This window comes from Camelus dromedarius, chromosome 2, assembly GCF_036321535.1.
Source record: "Camelus dromedarius isolate mCamDro1 chromosome 2, mCamDro1.pat, whole genome shotgun sequence".
NCBI classification, from domain to species: Eukaryota; Metazoa; Chordata; class Mammalia; order Artiodactyla; family Camelidae; genus Camelus; species Camelus dromedarius.
This window is the reverse complement of record NC_087437.1, coordinates 113,248,039-113,268,422: the sequence shown is the minus strand read 5'-3', so window position 1 is coordinate 113,268,422 and position 20,384 is coordinate 113,248,039. Positions and strand designations below refer to the sequence as shown.

The window sequence follows — 20,384 nt, the reverse complement described above, 5'->3', positions numbered from 1 at the left end:
GTACAGAATTAACATATTTGAGGAGGCTTCCTGGACAGCCCAATGAAAGAGCTATCATTTCTTATTTATTTCTGTAAGCAAAGATAGTTGGACCATCTTCAAATACCTCACTATTCCTTTTTTTTTTTTTATTCATTTGTATAATGAAACGACGATTGTAAATTTGGGTGAGCTCAGCGCTGTTGTCTCAGATGAACAGAAATGTTCCAGATCTGCCCACACAAATGAGCTGGAGCTTAGTGGCATGAGTTTTAACAGAAGGAGGAGAAGGAGAGGAGGAGGAGGAGAAGAAATTAGCCTCTTCTTCCTCCTCTGATCACCTTTTAACTGTTTAGCGAGGCAGACTCTAGGAGAGAGAGAAGAGGAGGGAGGAGGGTTGGAGCAGAGGGAGGGAGTGTACTTTAGAGAAGTTCCAGACCACCCTGGAGGAGAGGAATGCAGTTCTCCTCTGTTTTCTGTCTCCCCATCCCTTTCCCACTGATCCGCCCCCCACCAGCCCCTCCCATACCCTCAGGGCCACCACGCCACCACCAAAGTCTGCCAGGACCCCCAGGACACGCTGTAGTCTCTGCACTGAAAACACAGCACATCCGAGCACATAGTCCCCATCACCCAGCGATGACCAATGTGACCAGTTCCTCTCGGTGCTTGATGCATACCATACTCTTCACAGGGTTCCAAACTTTTTTAGAACATATGCATTTAGATCTCTTGGGTTGGGAGTTACAGGTAATTTGGCAAAACAAACACCATACCTGGTCTCTTACATAACCTTACAGTTGGCAGCAGGGCACCGTGCAAGGAGATTAAGCAATGCTCACTCATCCAAGAGGACTCTGCATTTCCTTTTATGGAGAGATAAATGCTCTGCTTTGCTTTTTCCTCGTTGCATGTACTCCTTTTATTATTGGCTGACTTTAATGATTCTTTGAAGTTAATTTTTAAATGTGAATGGCAGGATTCCACTTAACTTTTGGAAGCTTAAGAGGCGTCCCTGTGTGCCCCTAGACTAGAGAGCATTTTTATAAATAATGTGACTGCATTTAGGTGAAAATGGGGAATTGGGGAGAGTGAGGAGGATCCAGAACCCAGACTGCCACAGGGACCTAAACTGGCAAAGTACTTGGAGGTTCAGGGTTGCAGCCTTCTGAAGGAACTGTCATCCTGCCATCCCACTGTGCTTCTCCAAGACCAGACATGTCACCTGAAAAAAAGGCCAGCTGAACTAACTTTTCAGTTGTAGTGTACATGCTTTCCATTTATTCTTCCTTTCCTATTTTTTAAAAGGAACTGAGACAATCCCTTTACTTGTTTATTTTTGTTGGTTTTGGGGGGCAGTGGCGGTAACTAGGTTTCTTTATTTGTTTGGAGGCACTGGGGATTGAACCCAGGACCTCATGCATGCTGAACGTGCTCCTTACCATCCTGGTACAGCCTCCCTCCTCTTCCTTTCCTATTAAAAGACAAAAAACTTTCAGTCTGTAGATCTCTAAGCAACACACCCTCTTAATGCTTCTTTTCTCAGTTTCAGAGTCTAGATTCTCTAAAATGTTTTGGTATCTTTTTCTGAATTCAGGAGCCATTAGAAAATGATCAAAGTGTTGCGTATTCCTAGTTCTCAAATTACAATAATAAAGTTTTCCAACGAAAACCCTAAAATCTCTTCCCACATTCTCACTGTGGACTACAAGTTGGAATTAGTACGTTCATCCAATAAAGTTCAATCAGGAAAAAAAGGGGGAGGGCCTATTTCAAAATGAATTCCAGTTTTTTCTTTAAAAACAGAGTTTATAGACCATGACAGATTTCAAAATGTTTTCTCTAATACCCCAATATGTGAAATTTTGACTGAAATTTTCCAGAAATGACAGGGATCAAACAACTCGCCAAGACTTCAGTTTCCAGGTTTCTCCCAGCCTTGAAACTCCCCTGGAGGATAATTACTATTTACTGCTGTCGACCTTCCTCCTTTTCTTCTGTAACATTTTCCATCTTAAGAAGGGTCGTCCCATTCAGCCCCGGAGACTGGTGGCTGAGTGGCTGAATGGAATTACTACCAGTGGAAACTATGCTGCAAGACAGGGGAGATAAAGCAGCTGCAGAACAAGCCTGGCTGTTTTTTCCATCCTCCCCAAGCAAAGTTAATTAGCATAGGGAAAATGACTAAGGTGTTGACGTCACCTCTTTCCAGTAGAAACTTACACTCTGTCCCTGTCTGCCGGAGTGCAAGCAGGACTTGACTCAGGAATTTGGTGTCCAAACAGGATGCTCTGGAAGCTGCGCTTTTTTTTTTTTTCCCCAGGGGGCTGGACCTCAGAGCTTTATAAGCGCTGGCTCGAGAAAGAACCCACAGCCTCTGGTAAAGGAACCTCACTTGGGGCTTGACTGAGTTCAGTCTCTAGTGCTTTCACTGTAAGAAGGCAAGATGCACTTTAGAAACTTTAACTACAGTTTTAGTTCCCTGATTGCCTGTGTGGCAAACAGTGATATCTTCAGCGAAAGTGAAACCAGGGTAAGGCTTCTTATATAATGTGATTTTTGAGAATTTTTGCAGCATTATGTTAATTGAGACTATTAACTGAAATATTTGTGGGGGAGAGAGGTGGGGGGTATGTGGCTCTATTGTGGGTTTTGGGGTTTTGAAATAGATCCAGAATACTTTGAGTCAAAAATCAGAAGTTTTTGCCTGAGGTTTAACTGTGAAGGAACTTTTAAAGCTCTCAATATTTAAAAACGTCCACGTCCCTTGACCAATTAGTAAGGCAGGGTTTGGCATTGTGTTTTTTTCATTCGGTGTAGCTTGTAAGTAACCTTTTGGAGGGAGGACTTTTCTGACAGTGAACAGAAACGTTTCACTTTGACATCTAGAATTCAGAATAATTTGATTTTATCTTAGGAAATAAATAGTGGAAAGATATTTAAATGTATGCAGTAATTACAAGAGCCTGTCTTCGAGTTTCCAGATTTGTCTAGTTGGAGAAAATGCAGCCACAGCAAATAATAAAACTGGATAAATAACTTAAGTGTGAGATAAGTTTACCTCCTGGGAAGCAGCTCTCATTGGTGGTAAATTAATATAATTAGTCATTTTAATTACTATACTTTTCTTCTTCATTTGATTAAAGTGTAAGGTTTTTATCAGTAGCCGTGCAGCTATCTAATTGGTCTTTACCAATATTGCATATAAATGAATTCTGCGTGTTCTGTTTGGGGGACCGTGATCACATTTCATCTTTATACCCAAAGCCTCATTGAGACATGGGAAGATTTCTTTCTTTTTTTTTTTTTTAATTCAAATTTAACTCTATAATTGTGTACTATGCTTGTGAGCCAGGACTGTAGTTTTTGAACTACTTAGAGTATGTTCTATGTATAAAAGTTCTATGAAGTCTATATATTTAATTTTAGCCTCATATGTGTAAAATCACTAATTTATTTATTTCATTAAGTCAAGATGCCATCCAACAACTATAATAACTAGGTATCAGTTATTAGAACAAATAAGATTATCTTATAAGAGAATAACATGCTAGCAATATGAAATTAACAAGATAATGTGGGTTCTCTTGTGTTTTGGTCCTAAGCCCTGACTTGTATTCTAAAAATATTCATCAAAGTCATCTCTCCCAAATTATGAATCATAACTTCAAAACTAAACAGTTGGCCACAGTGCCTATGGATGAGGTCACGTGAAATTCCAAATCTGCGCAGACACCCTTGCGCCGGCAACGTGCCCGTGCTCAAGAGAGGCGGATAAAAAGCCTGTACCTCCAGAGGAAACCGCAGGTTTCTCATTCTCTGCCTCTGCAACACCCCTCCTGGGAAAGGCACAGACATCTCCCTAAAGGAAAGAAAAGCCAGGGAATTGGAAAAGAGCAAGTTTGTGAGTAGTTCCCACTTCCCCTGAACAACCTGCCGGTAGAGACACCAGCCAGAAGGGAATGCAGGACCTGCCCACTGAATATTCTCCAAGATTCTCCTCTTTTGCTGAGTCCTCTCTCCCCTCTGCAGAAGAGCTGTGTTCTCCATAGTTCTCCAGAGAACTGGTGGGCCCCAGGCCTCCTCTTCTCACTAGTCCCCTGTGTAGAGGGCACCCCGCCTCACCCAGGCTCTCAGCCACCCCCATCTGCCTCTCACCATCCTGAGTGTCTAGTCTGAGAAAAAGACTCAGAAAACACGGTGACTAAAAGTCCATGCACCCTGTTTCTAGAAGCTTCAACTGTCCATCAACTCCCTCTCCGGTTGGAAGGATTTCTGTGGCCTCCCAGCCTCCCCCCACTGACACCCCCACCCAGGACCTAGCCCAGGGGGGCTCCCCAGAGCTCTTCTCAGGAGCCAATGAACTCTCTCCTGATTCTAAGCTTTCAGTCATTGAACTCAGGCATTGTCTTAGAAAGTTCTCTTAGAACTCAGCTCTAAGAGCTCCTGCTGTTCCGTCTTGCTCACTAGTTCCTGTAACTCTCCAGCTAGGTCTGTACATGTGTTAAAGCCAGCGTGCAGAAAAGGGTTTGGGTGCAGTACGTTCGTGTTTTAAACCAGTATTATTTTGGAGAGTTAAAACGTAACAGATTGAACGGGAAGATAGTCATGGGAATGTTTTAAAAACTGCTTCCTTTACCTTAAGAAATATAAGGCTTTTTATTAACATCATTGTTTCCCAGTTCAGTAAAAAAAAAATTTTTTTTCTTTCAAATTAGCTCCAGTGCTTTTAAGCCCTAAAGAAATATTTGATGTACAGGGCAGCGCCCTAAGTTGAGTGGTGGGACTGGAGTTCACTAGACTGGGGAAAATCATGGAACTGGCAGGCCATTTGGGTGACAATGACCAAACTGGACCTGCTTGGAAAATGTTCATTCTACTTTAAAAAGAATGTTTCTGTGACTGTAAGAAGTGTTTAAGTATTGATCATTGTTCAGCTGATTAAATGAATTTAGTAAATCATACATTCTTACTTTTGTATAAAATCACCTATATTAAATTAAAAGGGCAGAAAAGTCAGTTTCCTCAAAGAAGAAAGGCAGGTTCTCTGTCTTCTCTAAGAAAGAAGTTAGTTCTTGAAATGATTAATTAATTTTCCATATGAGATGTAATGAAGTCATCTAGTCAAGGGTCATTTGCAGGTAAATTTCAATTCCTTTTATATTTATTTTTCAGGCCAAATTTGAATCCCTCTTTAGGACATATGACAAGGATATCACCTTTCAGTATTTTAAGAGCTTCAAACGAGTCAGAATAAACTTCAGCAACCCCTTATCTGCAGCGGATGCCCGACTCCAGCTACATAAGACTGAATTTCTTGGAAAGGAAATGAAGTTATATTTTGCTCAGGTGAGTGGACATCATTGATACTCATGCTTCTCTCTTCTCCCTCCCACCCTTAAAAGTAGCTTATACGTCGATTACGTGTACGTTGATTTAAAACTGCAAGAACTCCTCTCTACAAAGGCAACATTTATACTCAAAAATATTCAAGTCAAACTATTTTTAAGAAGACATCAGGTGTATTTGAAAGTGACCTCAGAAATGACCTGAGTTTAGTAATGATCGCCCCGAGCCTTCCTGACTCAGGAAGGTGGTAGAGGGCAGGGTTGTGGGCGTGGCTACCCTAGAACCCTAAGACCACCCAGCAGGTGTGCAGGAATTTGTTCAAGGTTTAGTTTGGGCTAATGCCACCTTCCAGATCGAGAGAGGACGGGAGCAGTCCCGGCTCTGTGCAGGTTCCCAGCAGCCCACTCACTGCGGAGAGCTGGTCTCTGCCAGGCCGGCCTGCACATCAGCCCGAGGCTGCCAGACCCAGCCTGAAAAGAAAAAATGGGTTCACCATACAGGTGGTAAATGCTAAGAAATCCTTCTGGTAGGTGGGGGTCCGGCCCCAGGGCACTCCCCGTGGGCTTGTGGGCGGGTTTGCTTTCTCTCCTGCTCATCACCCTTCCAGCTGTCCCCTAGCCCGTGCCCCTTCCCCCTTTGATGCTGGGCCGCCCACCTTCTAGGCAGCTCACGAAGTTCCATTTGACGATGTGACAGGAGTCCAACAGGTTAGCAGGGGGAGAGGAAGGGACTTCTTGAACGCTTCCCCCTGGTTAAAGAGACCCCCACTGGGGTCCTGAGTTCCCCAGGCCATTATGGGAAAAGACAGACTCTTTAGAGGGGCTTCCTGACCTTGTGGGAAGGCGAACTTGCCCGCCCTCCCAGGGTAAATGAGAGCCGGGATGCCCTGCCCCCTGGTGGTGAGTCCGAGGTGCAGGCTTTGACCTTGGATCCTTGGTTAAGAGTAAGCTGCTTCCTGTGTTTGGTAGGGTTCCGTATAAACACTTACTTAGTCCCTCCACGACTTTTTCTGGTTTATTAAAGTAAATACATGTTCACTGTGAAATTTTTATGGGGGAAAATATTAAGGAACAAAGAAAATCCAAATTGTTAAGATTCTTTTTTTTCAATTGAAATATAGTCAGTTACAATGTGTCAATTTCTGCTGTACGGCATAATGTCCTAGTCACACATAGATAGAAACATATTTGATTTCATATTATTTTTCATTAAAGGTTATTACAAGATATGGAATATAACTCCCTGTGCTATACAGAAGAAATTTGTTTTTTATCTATTTTTATATATAGTAGTCAATATTTGCAAATCTTGCACTCCCAAATGTATCCCTTCCCACCCCCTTTCCCCTGGTAAAAACTCGTAAGGTTCTAATGTAGGATCTTTCCAAACAGCCCTCTAATCACTGGTATAATGTTTAAGCCTAAACTAGGATCTTGGGTTTTTGTTCCTTATCATTATTTTTTTAAATATGTAACCTGGAAGGTGGATTTCTTTTTCCTTCGTCACTTCTGGCATCTGACTCAGAGCCCCAGTGGGAGCCTGAGACTGTAGTGGGCAGGAGTCCTGCGTCCCCATCCCTACTTTGCCTCCCTGAAAATCTGTATCATCTTAGAAATGGCTTAGCCTTTTTGAGCTTCTGTGATATGAGGAGCTGGAAGCAGTTGATTTTGAGATCTCTTCTGACCTCAGCAACCGTGCTTTATTTTTTTCATTTATACCAAAATTATCTCTGTTCATTTCCATCAGTCTAGGTCAAGCATAATTACTTGCAGTCCCTGTGCCTGGGAGACCCAGTCCTGGGAGGGGGCTCTTATCATGTCTGCACCATAATCTGAGTTCCCTTTGCCCTCCCCTTATAAACCTCACTGTGATTCATCCTCGGGCACCTGTTCTGCTGTCTGCACGCGGGTCTGCCCTTCACATCTGTCTTCTGTAAGCTGTCATTAAGTGCTGCTGCATTGCTCCAGTTCTGCCCTTGAGAAACATCCACCTGTATTTCTCTCTCCCCCCAGACTTTGCACATAGGAAGTTCACACCTGGCCCCACCGAATCCAGACAAGCAGTTTCTGATCTCTCCTCCCGCCTCTCCGCCGGTTGGCTGGAAACAAGTGGAAGATGCTACTCCTGTCATAAATTATGATCTTTTATATGCTATCTCCAAGCTGGGGCCAGGTAAGCAGTGCTCTCAGGTGGGGAGGGGATAAGGTGACGTGCAGAGATGGTGCTAAAGGCACAGAGACTCGCCTGCAGCGGGAGCAGCCCTATCCCCATTGCTCTTTTGACCTCTCATGTGATTGGTGCCAGCGTGTTGTGAATCATCCCTATTTGCTTTCTTCTGAATCCAAGTAACCCATGCTGGGAGTGTGCACGCCTGCCTCTGGCCTCATCCCTTAAGAAGGCATGCGAGTTGGTCTTAGGGACCAAGTACCATGACCACATCATGTGAATCCATCCCCTCACCCACTGGGTACAGCCTGTGCGGGTGACTCAAGACCTAGCCTCACTTCTTGTTGCTCCAAGTGGGGATGGGCTATTGAACTTTGGGAAGGGAAATCAGGCCTTCCCCTCTTTTAGAAATTTTATTTTTAGCCAAGATAATTTCATCCATTGATCTGATTCTCACCTACCCTTTTGAATGTGTGAGGGAATGGAGGACCACAGATCAGAGTGGAGAAAGATCCCCAGTCACGCAGAGCCCCAGAGGGAGGGGCGCTTCCCTGCTGAGCTTTCCCAGGGGGTGGAGGGAGGGAAAGAAGAGGTTCTGGTCCTCTGAAGGGACAAAGGTGTGAGCACTTAGGGAGAAAGATACTCTGGCCTCAGGCTTCCCATCCAGAAGATGGGTATTACTCGGTGGAGTCCTGAGTGGTAAATGAGCTCACCATGTAAAAAACACTTCATACAGTGCCTGGCTTATCAGCATTCCTCAAAGCATGTTTTCTAGAAACAATAAAATTTGGCGGTTTCTGTCCCATCTGACAGGGTTTGGTTAAACAGGAGGTGCCGTGGGGATCTTGGGGCAAAGAGGTTTGAGCCCCTCTTCTGCCCTATCTGTGGAGCAAATCCAGTAAACACTGAGGCCATCAGCTTTCTCCTTGACCAGCAATCTGATGTTCCTTTGAGTTGAGATTTTATTTTCTTGGACCATCAGCCGTTTCCCTTGGAAAAGATTACATTTCTGAAAATATCGCTCTGACGGAAATTCCCTCTGTGGTAGAAAGCAAGGATCACATTACTTCCTGCTAATCGTGGCCTGAAGGTCAAGGTGGAAATGGCTGGTGCTCCTCCCAGCAGCTCCGGGCCAAGGTGCATTAGCAAAGCCCAGGGTTGGAATCTGCTGGGATGTTAGAGAAGGGAGGACGGAGAGCTCCACCTGGGGAGAGGTGTCAGACTGCCCCGAGGCAGGACATTCTGTTCTACTAATGAACATTCTTCACTCTAGAATCTGCCACTTCTTTACAGAGGTCTTGTTTGAGAAGCCTTTATAGAAAATAGACATAATGAGATCATTTTGCCCTTAGTTTCCTTAACAATGAGTTTGAGTTTTTTCATATTCAGCTGTGCTTTTCAGCCAACAAGATGGCCAAGATTTTGCAAATATGATCATACACCCATGTTTTCTGGGTTGTGACTCACTGGCGGGTAGATAAGAATTTGTAAAGGGTATTCTGACCAACATTTTGAGTGGTCTGTCTGACCCTCCATCTTAATCCTCCCCCCTCAAGAATGCTGAGGCTCTTTAACCCTCTCAAATGCAGTTAAAATAACATTCCAGTCTTGCGTGTGGAGTAGAGAAGGAGCCACACCTTTTTTATGAATCAAAATATCTTGACCGAACCTGGTAAAACTCAAGCTGACATAGAACAGCAGGACACTCCTGGTTCCAGGGGGTTGATAGTTGTATGAAAAGGATGCTGTGTTCAGCAATGTTTTCGGAGCGCCTGCTTCAACCAGCACCGCGTCTCCCGTGCTTCCTGTCCCTGGTGTGGGCGGCGCACTGCAGCTGGAGCTGGGGAAGGAGGCTCAAGATGTCCTTTCTTCATGCCTTTATTTGTGCAACGTCTTTTCACAAATGGATGCCGCTGGTACCACCAGCGGGCCTGGTGGACATGCTAAGTATAATTTACATTCCTTCCATACCTTTCATGTGCTGGGACTCTGAGTGTTTGATTGAAAGCAGAGTTATTTGTATGGTGAGATATACAATAAGCCACCAAAGAAACACCAGTCCAGAGTGTGTCTGGCTGTGTCCCTCAGTCCCCACTGGATGCCCACGGAAGCTCGGTCGAGCAGACCCCTCCATGCGCGTCCACCCGCTCTTGCTCTTTGGCCCTCAGGTCCATGCCTGAGTTACCCTGCAGTTCTTTCCTTTCCCTAGGGGAAAAGTATGAATTGCACGCCGCGACCGACACCACTCCCAGCGTGGTGGTCCACGTGTGTGAGAGCGATCAGGAGAACGAGGAGGAAGACGAGATGGAAAGAATGAAGAGACCCAAACCCAAAATTATCCAGACCAGGAGGCCGGAGTACACGCCCATCCACTTAAGCTGAACTGGCCCCCGGACGAAGAGGTATTCCAAGTCACACTCACGGGAAGGAATCTTTTACTGTGGAAGTGGCTGGTCACAGCTTTGGAGGCGGCAGCCGTGATCGCTGTGGCAGAAATTGCAGCTCACGTTGCTCAGAAGAGAACCGAGGCTTAGTCTTCTGGTTCCGACGCTGTGTATCTGTCAATGTTCATGGCTCCCGGGAATTTTCCTGAGCCAATCACTGAGTTTGGGGTGATCGCACAAGGACATTCGGGAACGTCTCGAGAAAACCGATAACGATAGTGTTCTGTACTTGTTATTTTCTGGTAGGTTCTGTTTTTGCCAGGGGCAGGTTGATCAATGGGTCCGGGGAGAGCCTTCTGTTTCTAACCAGCCTATGATGTAGACGCTCTCTCCTGGTAGAGAAAGGCACTGCGTGGGGCCACGAGGTGTCTAGTGCAGAAGGGTTGTGAAAACAACAGTGCAACGTGGAAATTGTAGCGTTTCATTTCTTCCCTGTCATGTCCTAATGTTTGTGCATGTATATTACTGATTTTCAGAGCTAACCTTTGTTCGTATATAGAGTTATGCCATTGTTGTTTCACATCTTTTGGGAAGATAGGAAAGCATTTGAAAAGTCTGTCACCTTTCCAGATTCGTGACTGTCTCTGCAACAGCACACACACGTGGGATTCCACCTGGAATACATCCACTCGGCATCCTATCCGATGCAACATGGACTTGTGCTTTTGCAAAAGAAGTCGATCTGCAATTCCTATGTAGCGTTTTGCTTATAAAATTCAGAGACAGCAGTTCCACTGCCAACTTTTAGTGGGTGAGAAGTTTTAGTTTAGGTGTTTTAGATTAGACAATAAATTGGTTTCATTTATTTCTTTTATGTGGGGGGTTACATGAATCATAGCCAAAAACCTTTTTTGGGGAACTGCCAGTTGAGATCATTGATTTTTTTTTTAATCCCACTAAAACATCAAGATAAACTTGTAAATAAAGCTGATAGAATACATTCACACCTGTTGTGCACTCGGGTGAGGAATACATCAGTGGAGGCTAGTGTAAGATGTATTAACCTACTTGTATGTTGTGAATTGTATGTTGTAGAAACGCCTTTCAAATGTTGGGCAGGACTTGAATTCGAAGCATGTGAAGTGGATAGTAGATTGTGTAAAGGTTATGAGAAGGATGCAGTGCCTTTCCCCATTAACTCCTGATGGAATTGTTACACTAGGTTAACGTTTGTAATTTTTTTTCTAGTTGTAACGTGTATGTCTGGTAAATAGGTGTTATATTTTGGCCTTACGATACCATAACAAGGTTTGTCATTTTGAAATACCGAATGTCAAGTAACAGTGCATGCTTTGGAAATGTGGGAGGTGGTTTTCTTTAAGAAGCAAATATGTTTGATTGTTCATATCAAGAAATTGACTGAATGTTCTCAAAACCCTGTTTACAGTACTTGGTGGGGCTGGGGGCAGGTGAGGGAGAGACCATTGCCTAGCTGTTCAAGTGTTCCTAGTTAAGTGCTTTTAAACTGGAGAGGCTAACCTCAAAGTATTTTTTTTAACTGCATTCTATAATAAATTGACACAATATGCTCTTTACGGAAAAGTTATCCATTTGTCATTTTATTTCTAATGGTCAACCTGTGACTCCTTTGAATTCTGAGGTCTCAGAAGAATTCATCCCTTCATCAGTTTCAGTTTGGAAACTCCTGGTTCCCAGCTGTGGTTCCCAGAGGGTCAGCCACACCAACAGCACATCACTTAGTAAAGGGGAAAATGGATGAAACTGAAATCAGAAGTCTGAGAATGTCCTTTGTCCAGGGAGATGATACTATGATGAAAACCCTTTTTGCCAGCAGCTCCACTAAACAATGTTTTTGATTGTTAATTTGAGGAGTTTTCTTTCCTGTTAGAAAAGATATCCACCAAAGACACTAAGTTACAGAGGCCAGTTGTGTTCAGAAAGTTGGTCTGTAAGCCTCCTGTTTGAATCTCACCTGGAACTCTTATTACAAATGGTGATGAGCTTGGCCGGCCCTCAAAGGCTAAATAACCCCCTACTTATTTGCTGAATTCACACAAATGACGTTAATCTTGATTAAGCTGCACAGCAGGCATTTTTCCACAAAAATTCACAGGCTTCTCTGTTTTCTTCCTCCTTCTGTCATTCTCCCAGAGCACTGGCACATCTTAAAGCCATATATGTTTGAGGTTTACATATGTTACAAAATCCACATTTCCATCGGTTTGGCTGAATCTGATTGTTGGGGAGATTAACTAATCAGGCACCCGGGGTCGCGGGAGCTGTTATCTGTCATCAGGTTAAATAACCAGGAGCCACTGCTGAGCAGAGCTGGACTGGGAGGGGTGTTGGTCCAGGATCCTATTTCATAAATAACCCTGGAATAAAGTCGAATCGTGTTGTCAGTTAACTCAGACTTTCGCAGGTCCCCTTACACAGCTGGGGAAATACAGGTGGAGGGTCCCACTGCCCGTGAAGCCATCAGATCCCAGAGTAGAAATCACAAGGTACCGCACAGCCTCACTCCTGACGGATGCTGTCTGATGAGCAGTCCTGTGGCAGGTGCGCGCGGCAGCCTCCGCTGAAATTCCGAAGCCAAAAGTGCTCACAGCCTGGTTACCAGGCAGCAGGCTGCGGAGGGCCCCAAATCATGTGCCCAGAACTCACGTGTGTCTCCAGCCCTGCTGGCAAGAGGGCTCAGTAAAACGCAAGATGACAGACACAATGCAGGTGGAATCACGCAGAACACATCCTTTGCCATCGATCGGATGTGTTCCTTAAATAGCTTTTTGATAGAATGTATTTCTCATCTGAAGGTAAGTAGCTTAGAGCTATCCATCCCTGGGAAGAAAATCAGCCCCTCGAAATGTATTCTAAATCCAAAAAAAAGGCAGTAAATGGTGAGAGAAGTACAGCATTTCAAGCGGCTATTAATCCTCCAGCTATAAGCACTGATTTGCCGTCAGCGAGCATTTAGGATTTCACATTTCCAGAATGTTGTGTGAATTAGCACCCACGGGAGATTTGGGTTTTCAGAGAGCTTTCACTTTAGGTGAAATTATACAGAACTCGCTTACAAGGTGAATAGATTTTCTCAAATATTAATTGCAAAGAGTTAAATACACTGTATGGACATGTTATGGCCAAAACTGAATCAGCCGGCAGCTGGGGTGCGTCACACTTCACAGCACTGAAAGAACCCTGGGGAATATGTGCATGAAGTGCCTATCAAGTCACCTTCATCTAAAGGTCAACAATTCGAATGGAAACTAATAAATAATTCACCTTAAAATTATTTGGGAAGACGTTAGGATATGAAAAAGAAAGACCTTTTTTCTCCCCCAATTCTCGTGGCTTCTAGTTCTAAAGCAGAACATGTGAGAAATTGGTTTTCAAGTATACCGCCACTCTCGGCAATCTTTAATTCACATCTGAAGTTCGCACTCTTGTGACTCACCAGCAGTGACATGGCCACCAGGTAGATGGGTTTTGTTCTCACCTACCTCACTTTGTTGAGCACCCCCTCCCCGCTGATCGTGAAAGGTCACTTTCATCATGGCTCTGTTTATGAAAGACAGGAGATTATCTGCGAGTGATTAAATGTGGCGCTTACATTCAATATTTCTTCTTCTTTCAAGATTCTGATTAGGGATCCGATGACCATTCCACAGCGATTGAGAGCCAAGCGATGGCTGCAGCCCCTGCTCACAGCTCTGTCTTTCAAGGTCATCGGGGCCTCTTTCCTGGCTGGCATTCATATCCCGGTCATGTGGAATTCTCAGTGTTTCTAACTCACCGTGTGCTCTCTTCCCTCTGCTCCATTACGCATGATTCCCCTGCCTAGAACATCACCCCACCGCCGCAGGCCAGCTTGGGCTAACTCCACAGTGATGTGCACCCCCTGAGACCAGTCCCATGTCTGCCCTGCTCACCTCTGTCTGAATCACTAGCAGCTACCCCTGTGCCCAGCCTGAGGCGCTCAATAAATATTACTGAAATAATTAACCGACTCCTTGACATTTGTCCTATGAGTCTCCATCATTAATGTCTCTTCCCACTGAGAATCATTTCCAGCTACTCCTGCCGAGTCTCCCATGGTGTCCCGTACTTCTCCATTATAATAGGTATTGATTTTAGCATAATTGTTAACTTGTCTGTCTTCCCTGTTAAAACTTCAGTGGAGGTGGGATTCCTGGTGGCCTGTGGCTCATAGTAAACATTCAATGAAAGCTGGAGGGAGGGAAGGATGGATGGATGGGTGGATGGATGGATGGATGGATGGATAGGTGGGTGGGTGGGTGGAGGGAGGGAGAGATGAATGGATGGGGATTTCAGAAGATGAAGAGTAAGGGGGTCACTGAGAAAAATAGAAAAATAGTAAGTCCTGTTCCCCTCTCCCTCGGGGTTCAGTAGAACCAAAAGCAGCTCAGTGTTTTAATCCAACAAATTGCCAGGTTGCTAGAGCAACAAGAAAGAAAGAGACAGAAAGGAGACATAATTGTGTTGGGGTAGAGCAGTAGATGAGAAAAGAAAAAAAAAAACTTTGTTTTTAAAATTTTCTTTTCAGAACAGGGTGATTGGCTAGAGGGTGAGTGACTGGAAAGGAGCCTGAAAGAACTTTTCAGGACGATGAAAATGTTCTCTATCTTGATGGAGAAACTCAGTAGGAGGAGGTGTTACAACCACACAGCAGTAGTTTGAGCCCCACTCACAACTTCTTCCAACTGCAGAAGCTGATGGAGACGAGGAGGAGAAAGGGGCGGGGAGGGTGGTGCAGAGGAGAGGACAGCCATGGCGCTGGGCAAGGCCTGCGTGCAGGGGACGCGGCGCTGGCCCAGCAGGTCACAGCTCATACTGCTGGCCTGCAGATTTCAGGGCCCGTGTAAGCTGGCTGCCAGGGCCAGGGAACCCTGGTTCACCGCCACACAAGCCCCTTGGCCTGTCTGGAGGACCCAGAACCCTGTGGCCTGGAGCTTACCCAGTGCAACTGTGCTCGGTGGGGGGGTTGGAGACTAGAAAGATTTCCACCAAGTTCCTGAGACCACCCTGAAGACAGAACCTCCCTCTGAGGATGCGAACCCTGCAGTGTGGCTGGGGGTGGGGCCTCCAGAGGCAAGAACGGGACAGGAGAAGGAGGTCAGCTGGGGACCGCTCCCATCCTCACCACCATCCCAGACCACAGACACAGGAGGGGCGGCCTGCTCAGCCGCCGACAGGGGCCTGGCCGCCAAAGCCACGTGTACGGAGATTTTTATCAAGGTGTCCGATGACTGCTTTCCCCACTCCCTGCATATTTCTCGTGTTTGCAAAAACATGTTCTGTCCTAATGTCTGATTATTCTGAAAACTTTCAAGAGAGAGTTACCCCACAGATGGCCTTCCCGAAACACCAAAAGCATGAGTTAAACTGATTGGCTAACCTAGACCCGAAGTGTTGTGCTAGGCTATTTGTATGCCTCCGAAGAAAGATGCCCTGAAATTTCAGATCGTAGTGTCATTACACACAGTCCCTGTTCTAAAAACCAGAGTAGGGGGCTTTCAATATGCCAAAGCTGCTAGTTACTGGTGGCCCTCTCCCCTCCTATGTGGTTTGTGACGCAGTGGAGGTTTTTTTTTTTTTTTAGGTTGTCATAACATGTAAAATGTACTTCAAAGCGCAGTGGAGTTTTAAGGAAAGGAATTGTATAAAATATAATATGACTGCTCAAAGATTCCTTGCCATCACTCAATTAGGTCCTCTCATAGGCAAGGGAGAATCTGGGACAGGCCACCCCTGAGCCAGCATTTCATCCTCCCAAGAGACATATTTGAGGCTGACGTCCTGATGTGTGTTTATTTCTCTCATCATTAGAGAAGTGCTTTCCTTCTTTCAGAAAGAAGTCTTGACATGCTTCTTGGATCAGGTCCTTGTTCCCTGCCCCCTCTCCCACCCAGCCGTCTCTCAGGAACTCCAGAATTGCACATCCGGCAGGGCATGCTGATTTCCCATCCGCATTTCCAGGTGGCAGCCCTGTCCACCCTGTAACTCAAGCTAGGGCCATGACTCAAGTCAGGGCCAAGGAAGGTGGCCTCTGGCTCCTTATCCCCCTCTTCTGTCACTTTGGTCACTCTGTCTTCTGTCTTTAGGACATGCCCCCTGTGCTCCAACCCCATCAGACCCTCATCATTTCTCACCTTACTCTAGGCAATGCTCCCCCAACCATTCTCCACAGTGCTGCTCGAGTGAGCTTTCTAATGTGTATGTCTGACCTTCGTACCTCCTTCATCTTCATGCCGAAGTCCAAACTCAGTCTCCTAAGGTGCCCCCATCTCCCCTGGGAGTTCTTCCTCCCCTCCCGCCAAGGCTGTAAGCACAACGGGTACCTGCGCTTCTCTGGACGTTCCTGCCACGCTTCTGCCTCGGTGTCTCACCTGCAATGCCTGTCTCTGACCTTCCAGCTTCTGGTTGTTCTCCAGGACCCTTCTCAGGCCTCGTGTCCTTTGGGAAGTGCCTGACCCTTGCCTGTCCCACCAAAGAGAACTGCGTGTCCCTGCTCCAGCTGCTGCGAAGCCACTGAGTCCCCAGCACAGCTCTCACCCCACTGAGCTAGACCCCAGGGGTTGGCCTCCCTTCCAACCCCCAGCCAGTTCACCAGCTCTTTCAAGTGACTTGCCTCTGACTTCTCAGCACCCAGCAGGGGCTTAGAATGGAATCGTCACTCAATAAATATCTGTTGGATGAATTGCTTACAACCCAGCTTGATTCTTTTTTCTTTAACTCTGGATAGACGCAGTTCCCCCCAAACACAACTGAGGGGCTGAGTCTGCAGGCAGTGGAGGGGAGTGGCACCTAAGGCAGATGAATACTTCACAGGGGTGTTCGTGTTTTCTTAATGAAGAATCTGTGTGCCAACACGGAAACCCGGGCCTGGCTTTCCCAGGGTGTGTCTAGGAGAGGCTGGTTCTCATCTCTGTGCCCCCTGGCTGTGTTCACATTGTGATCTGCCCGACCCACCCAGCCAGTTTAATTAAGCAAAAGCAAGAAATCCCTAAGTGATGAGAAGGCACTTCAAGGACATGATTAGTCTAGACACCCAGCAGTTTTCCAAAAGGTTATCCCCTTGGGGTCTGTAGGGCTCCCCAGTTTTTGACCTTCACCTGCAGTGTGGAACCACTGCAGCCACATAATTCTGAAGGCACAATAGTGATTCACTCCTGAGGAGTTCCCCTTAGGGCCTGGAAGCAAAAGCATCTCTGAATAATGTAAGGCATTTAACATACAAGTGCTGTGCCGCTCAGCCGACAGTGTATGTTGAAATCATTTCTAAACAGTATTCCATAAAAAAATATTGTTGTTAAAAATGTTTATTTATTTATTTTTTTCAGAACCCTCTGTCTTCTCTTACTGAGCTCAACACACGAGAATTTCTACCAACTTGGAGGTGGAAACTGAGTGTCCTGAGGGTGGGGTGACTGGGAGACACCCCATGCCAGGCCCTTTTCAGGGGTGTAGTCTGACCTCTTTTGAGCTGGAGTAACCAGCTGGGGGTGTTTGCATTCACTTTGTTTCCCTTTTTTTCACACAAGAGGGGAGATGGAGAAATCTGCATAATGATATTCAACAGGACTCAGGACGCATCAACAGAGAGAGTGCAGGGAAACCAGCGCATCCCCAGCTCGTAGGGGTTGCAGCGTGAATTAGAGAACATTTGTTTGCACCCCCGATGTCAACTGGTCCTGCTCGGGTCTCTAAGACCTGGGTGAGTTCAAACTCCAACTCCGTAGCTTAGGAAGCCCTGAGCGCATGCAGGATGCCTGCTGCTTCGGGCCTCACACTGTCTCAGCCCTGCTCTCTTCCCTCTGGGCTCATACCTCCTGGGTCACAAAGTGTGCCTGAGTCATCAGCTTCCACAAGAAATCAAAAGGACAGAAAGAAGGGTTTGGTTTGGTTTGTTCGTTTTAAACATCTTTACTGAGCTATAACTCACATACATGCAAATCACCTGTTTAATGTATGCAATTCAATGGTATTTGGTATATTCACAGAAATGTGCAACCATCACCACAGTCAATTTTAGTGCATTTTCATCACCTCAAAAAGAACCCCCCACCCTTTAGCTACACCCCGTCTCCTCTATCTCCCCGTCCTTCCCCTGCCCTGCCCCCAGCCCAGCACTAAGCAACCAGCAGTCTACTTTGTTTCTCTACATTTCCTGACTCAGGAACTTCACATGGACAGAATCATATAATATTCTGTGGCTGACATCTTTCACTTAGCATAACGTTTACGAGGTTCATCAGTGTCATAACGTATCAACACTTCATTCTTTCATGGCTGAATAATGTTTCATTGTATAGATACACAACTTTCTGTGTATCCATTCGTCAGTTGACGGACATTTGGGCTGCTTCCACTTTTTTTGGCTTTTATGAATAATGCTGCTGCGAACATTCATGTGAAGTATCTGTGTGGACATACAAAGTTTTTATTTCTCTTCGGTAAATACCAAGAGTAGCGGGGCTGGGTGATATGGTAACTCTATGTTTAATCATTTGAGGAACTGCTTTTCTGTTTTCCAAGGCAGTTGAATCATCATACATGCCCACCAGGAGAGTGTGAGGGCTCCAATTTCTCCACATCCTTGCCCGGACTGACTGTTTATTGGTATCTGATTTTTTTTTTCTGGTCATCCTCGTGGGCATGAAGTGGCATCTCACTGTGGTGTGAGTTTGCATTTCCCTGATGACTAAGGGTGTTGAGCACCTTTTCCTGTGCTTAATTGGCCATTCATCTGGATTTGAGAGGTTGGCGGGGGGGGGGGGGGTCTCATCTTGCAGAACATTCTACCATCTCACTCTCCCTCTCCTTCTTCCTCATCCTCTATCCTCTTGAATCCCACATGCCCCAAACACTCACCTAGATCCAAACTCTTCTCCCTCCACAACATGCAGTGGGGGCCCCTTCCTCTGAAGGCCCCATGCCAGTCGACACAAGGGCCAGGGCTCAGGGTCTGCCGACAAAGGTAGGACGTTTGACACCAACTGCTTAGATGAAAATTTCTCCATCTTCTTGCATCTGTGTAAGTGGCATATGGGAGTGGCTTACTAGGAGATAACTGTTAGTATTGGCAAGCATTTCAATGTGCATGCTCACTCCTTTGGAGTGCTGCAAATTCACACAGAGAGGAGCTAGTCCAAAATTTCAGAGGGAAGGAAGGAGTCTGGTGGCACATGTTGAAATTCTGGACCCCAAAGTGCTCACTTTTCATAAGGATGTTCTTCCCTTAAAATAAAACAGGTGGTTTTCTGAAGAAAGAGACTTTGGAAGATGAGAAACTCACCCATGTCTGATGGTAGCCATGGTGGGATTTGAATGGAAAGCTCAGAAATTCTAGAGCCGTACTTCTTAAGGGAAACTGTCATGGCTTCATAAGTATTGTGACTTCTGATCAGAGAGTCATCTGACCAGCCTTGGCTGAATTTCAATCCCAGGCCTGGGCCCTGAACAACTCTTTGCACTGCACATGCATGTCCTCAATGCACTCTTGTCGACTGACGGATGGACCAGGTCATCAGGTGGGGTCAGGGGGCTGAGCGCAGGGGTTGGAGTGGGGCAGGGCACAGGCTCTCCTCGTCATCGCACAGTGTGTGCTCCATCCAGGAAGGCACTAGGGGTGATCAGGAGTGGCCAACAAAAGAACTCCAAGGTAAGCCTACACCTGTATAAAGGATGGGACATGTCCTGCAACAAAAAGCCAGTCTGAGTTTTGGTCTTTATTCCTGGTGGGTGCAAAGAGATAAGAAACTAACAAGCTGGGTGACTTTGTCAAATGGGCAAGCCACCCTCAGGCCAGTGTCTTCACCTGTTGAATTCATTCATTCACTCATTTATTCATTCATCTCTGAACGGTTATTGAGTGCCTGCTAAGTAGCCAATACAGGGTGAAATGACGGAGCTAGAGATGAGTCCAAATCCTCATAATCCAGCCAGGATGAAACCGAGCAGGACTTTGAGGGGCCCTCCCGAGTTCAAGACCCTTTCCACGTCCCCCACTTCTTGTTTGTAGGAAAATGGTGTCAGCCTCTTAGATCTTCCCTGAGTTCCAAAATGTAGATTCAAACAATTACTAATTAAAGGAGTGAGAGAAGGCAGAAGCAAAGGGAAGGCAGCCAAGAAACAATAGTGCAGATGGGAACCAGGGTCCTGGCTCCATCTCGTGGGATGTACTTAACAAGATAGCTCTGAGTTCTTCTACAGGAACTAAGGCCCCCACCCCTCCAGGTGGAGGACCCCAGACTGACTGGAACCAGGAGGCTGAAGACCACCCTGTCACCTCACCACCCACCAATCAGAGGAAGGTCACACTCCCTGTGCCCCTCCCCCCAAGTTTTGCCTGTAATAATTCTTCCCAAGAATCATCAAGGAGTTCGGGGTTTTTGAGCAGGAGCTGCCCAGTTCTCCCTCCTTGGTGCTTTGCAATAAACCTTTCTCTGCGACAAACTCCAACAT

General features: G+C 45.9%; 1 protein-coding gene across 2 annotated transcripts in view; it reads left to right on the top strand.

The window, feature by feature from the left end:
* The window catches only part of RCAN1 (regulator of calcineurin 1), a 90,402-nt gene extending 78,922 nt beyond the window's left edge, over positions 1–11,480 (top strand). Inside the window, exons 1-4 of one of the 2 annotated variants that reach the window (XM_064475691.1) lie at positions 2,231–2,512; positions 5,155–5,328; positions 7,341–7,500; positions 9,704–11,480. In XM_064475691.1, the coding sequence (XP_064331761.1) occupies positions 2,426–2,512; positions 5,155–5,328; positions 7,341–7,500; positions 9,704–9,876 (594 nt within the window). In that variant the 5' untranslated portion in view covers positions 2,231–2,425 and the 3' untranslated portion in view covers positions 9,877–11,480. Of the gene's footprint in view, positions 1–2,230; positions 2,513–5,154; positions 5,329–7,340; positions 7,501–9,703 lie in introns of those variants that run through there. The other variant, XM_064475687.1, reaches the window with a different exon arrangement.
* Positions 11,481–20,384: the final 8,904 nt, after the last annotated feature.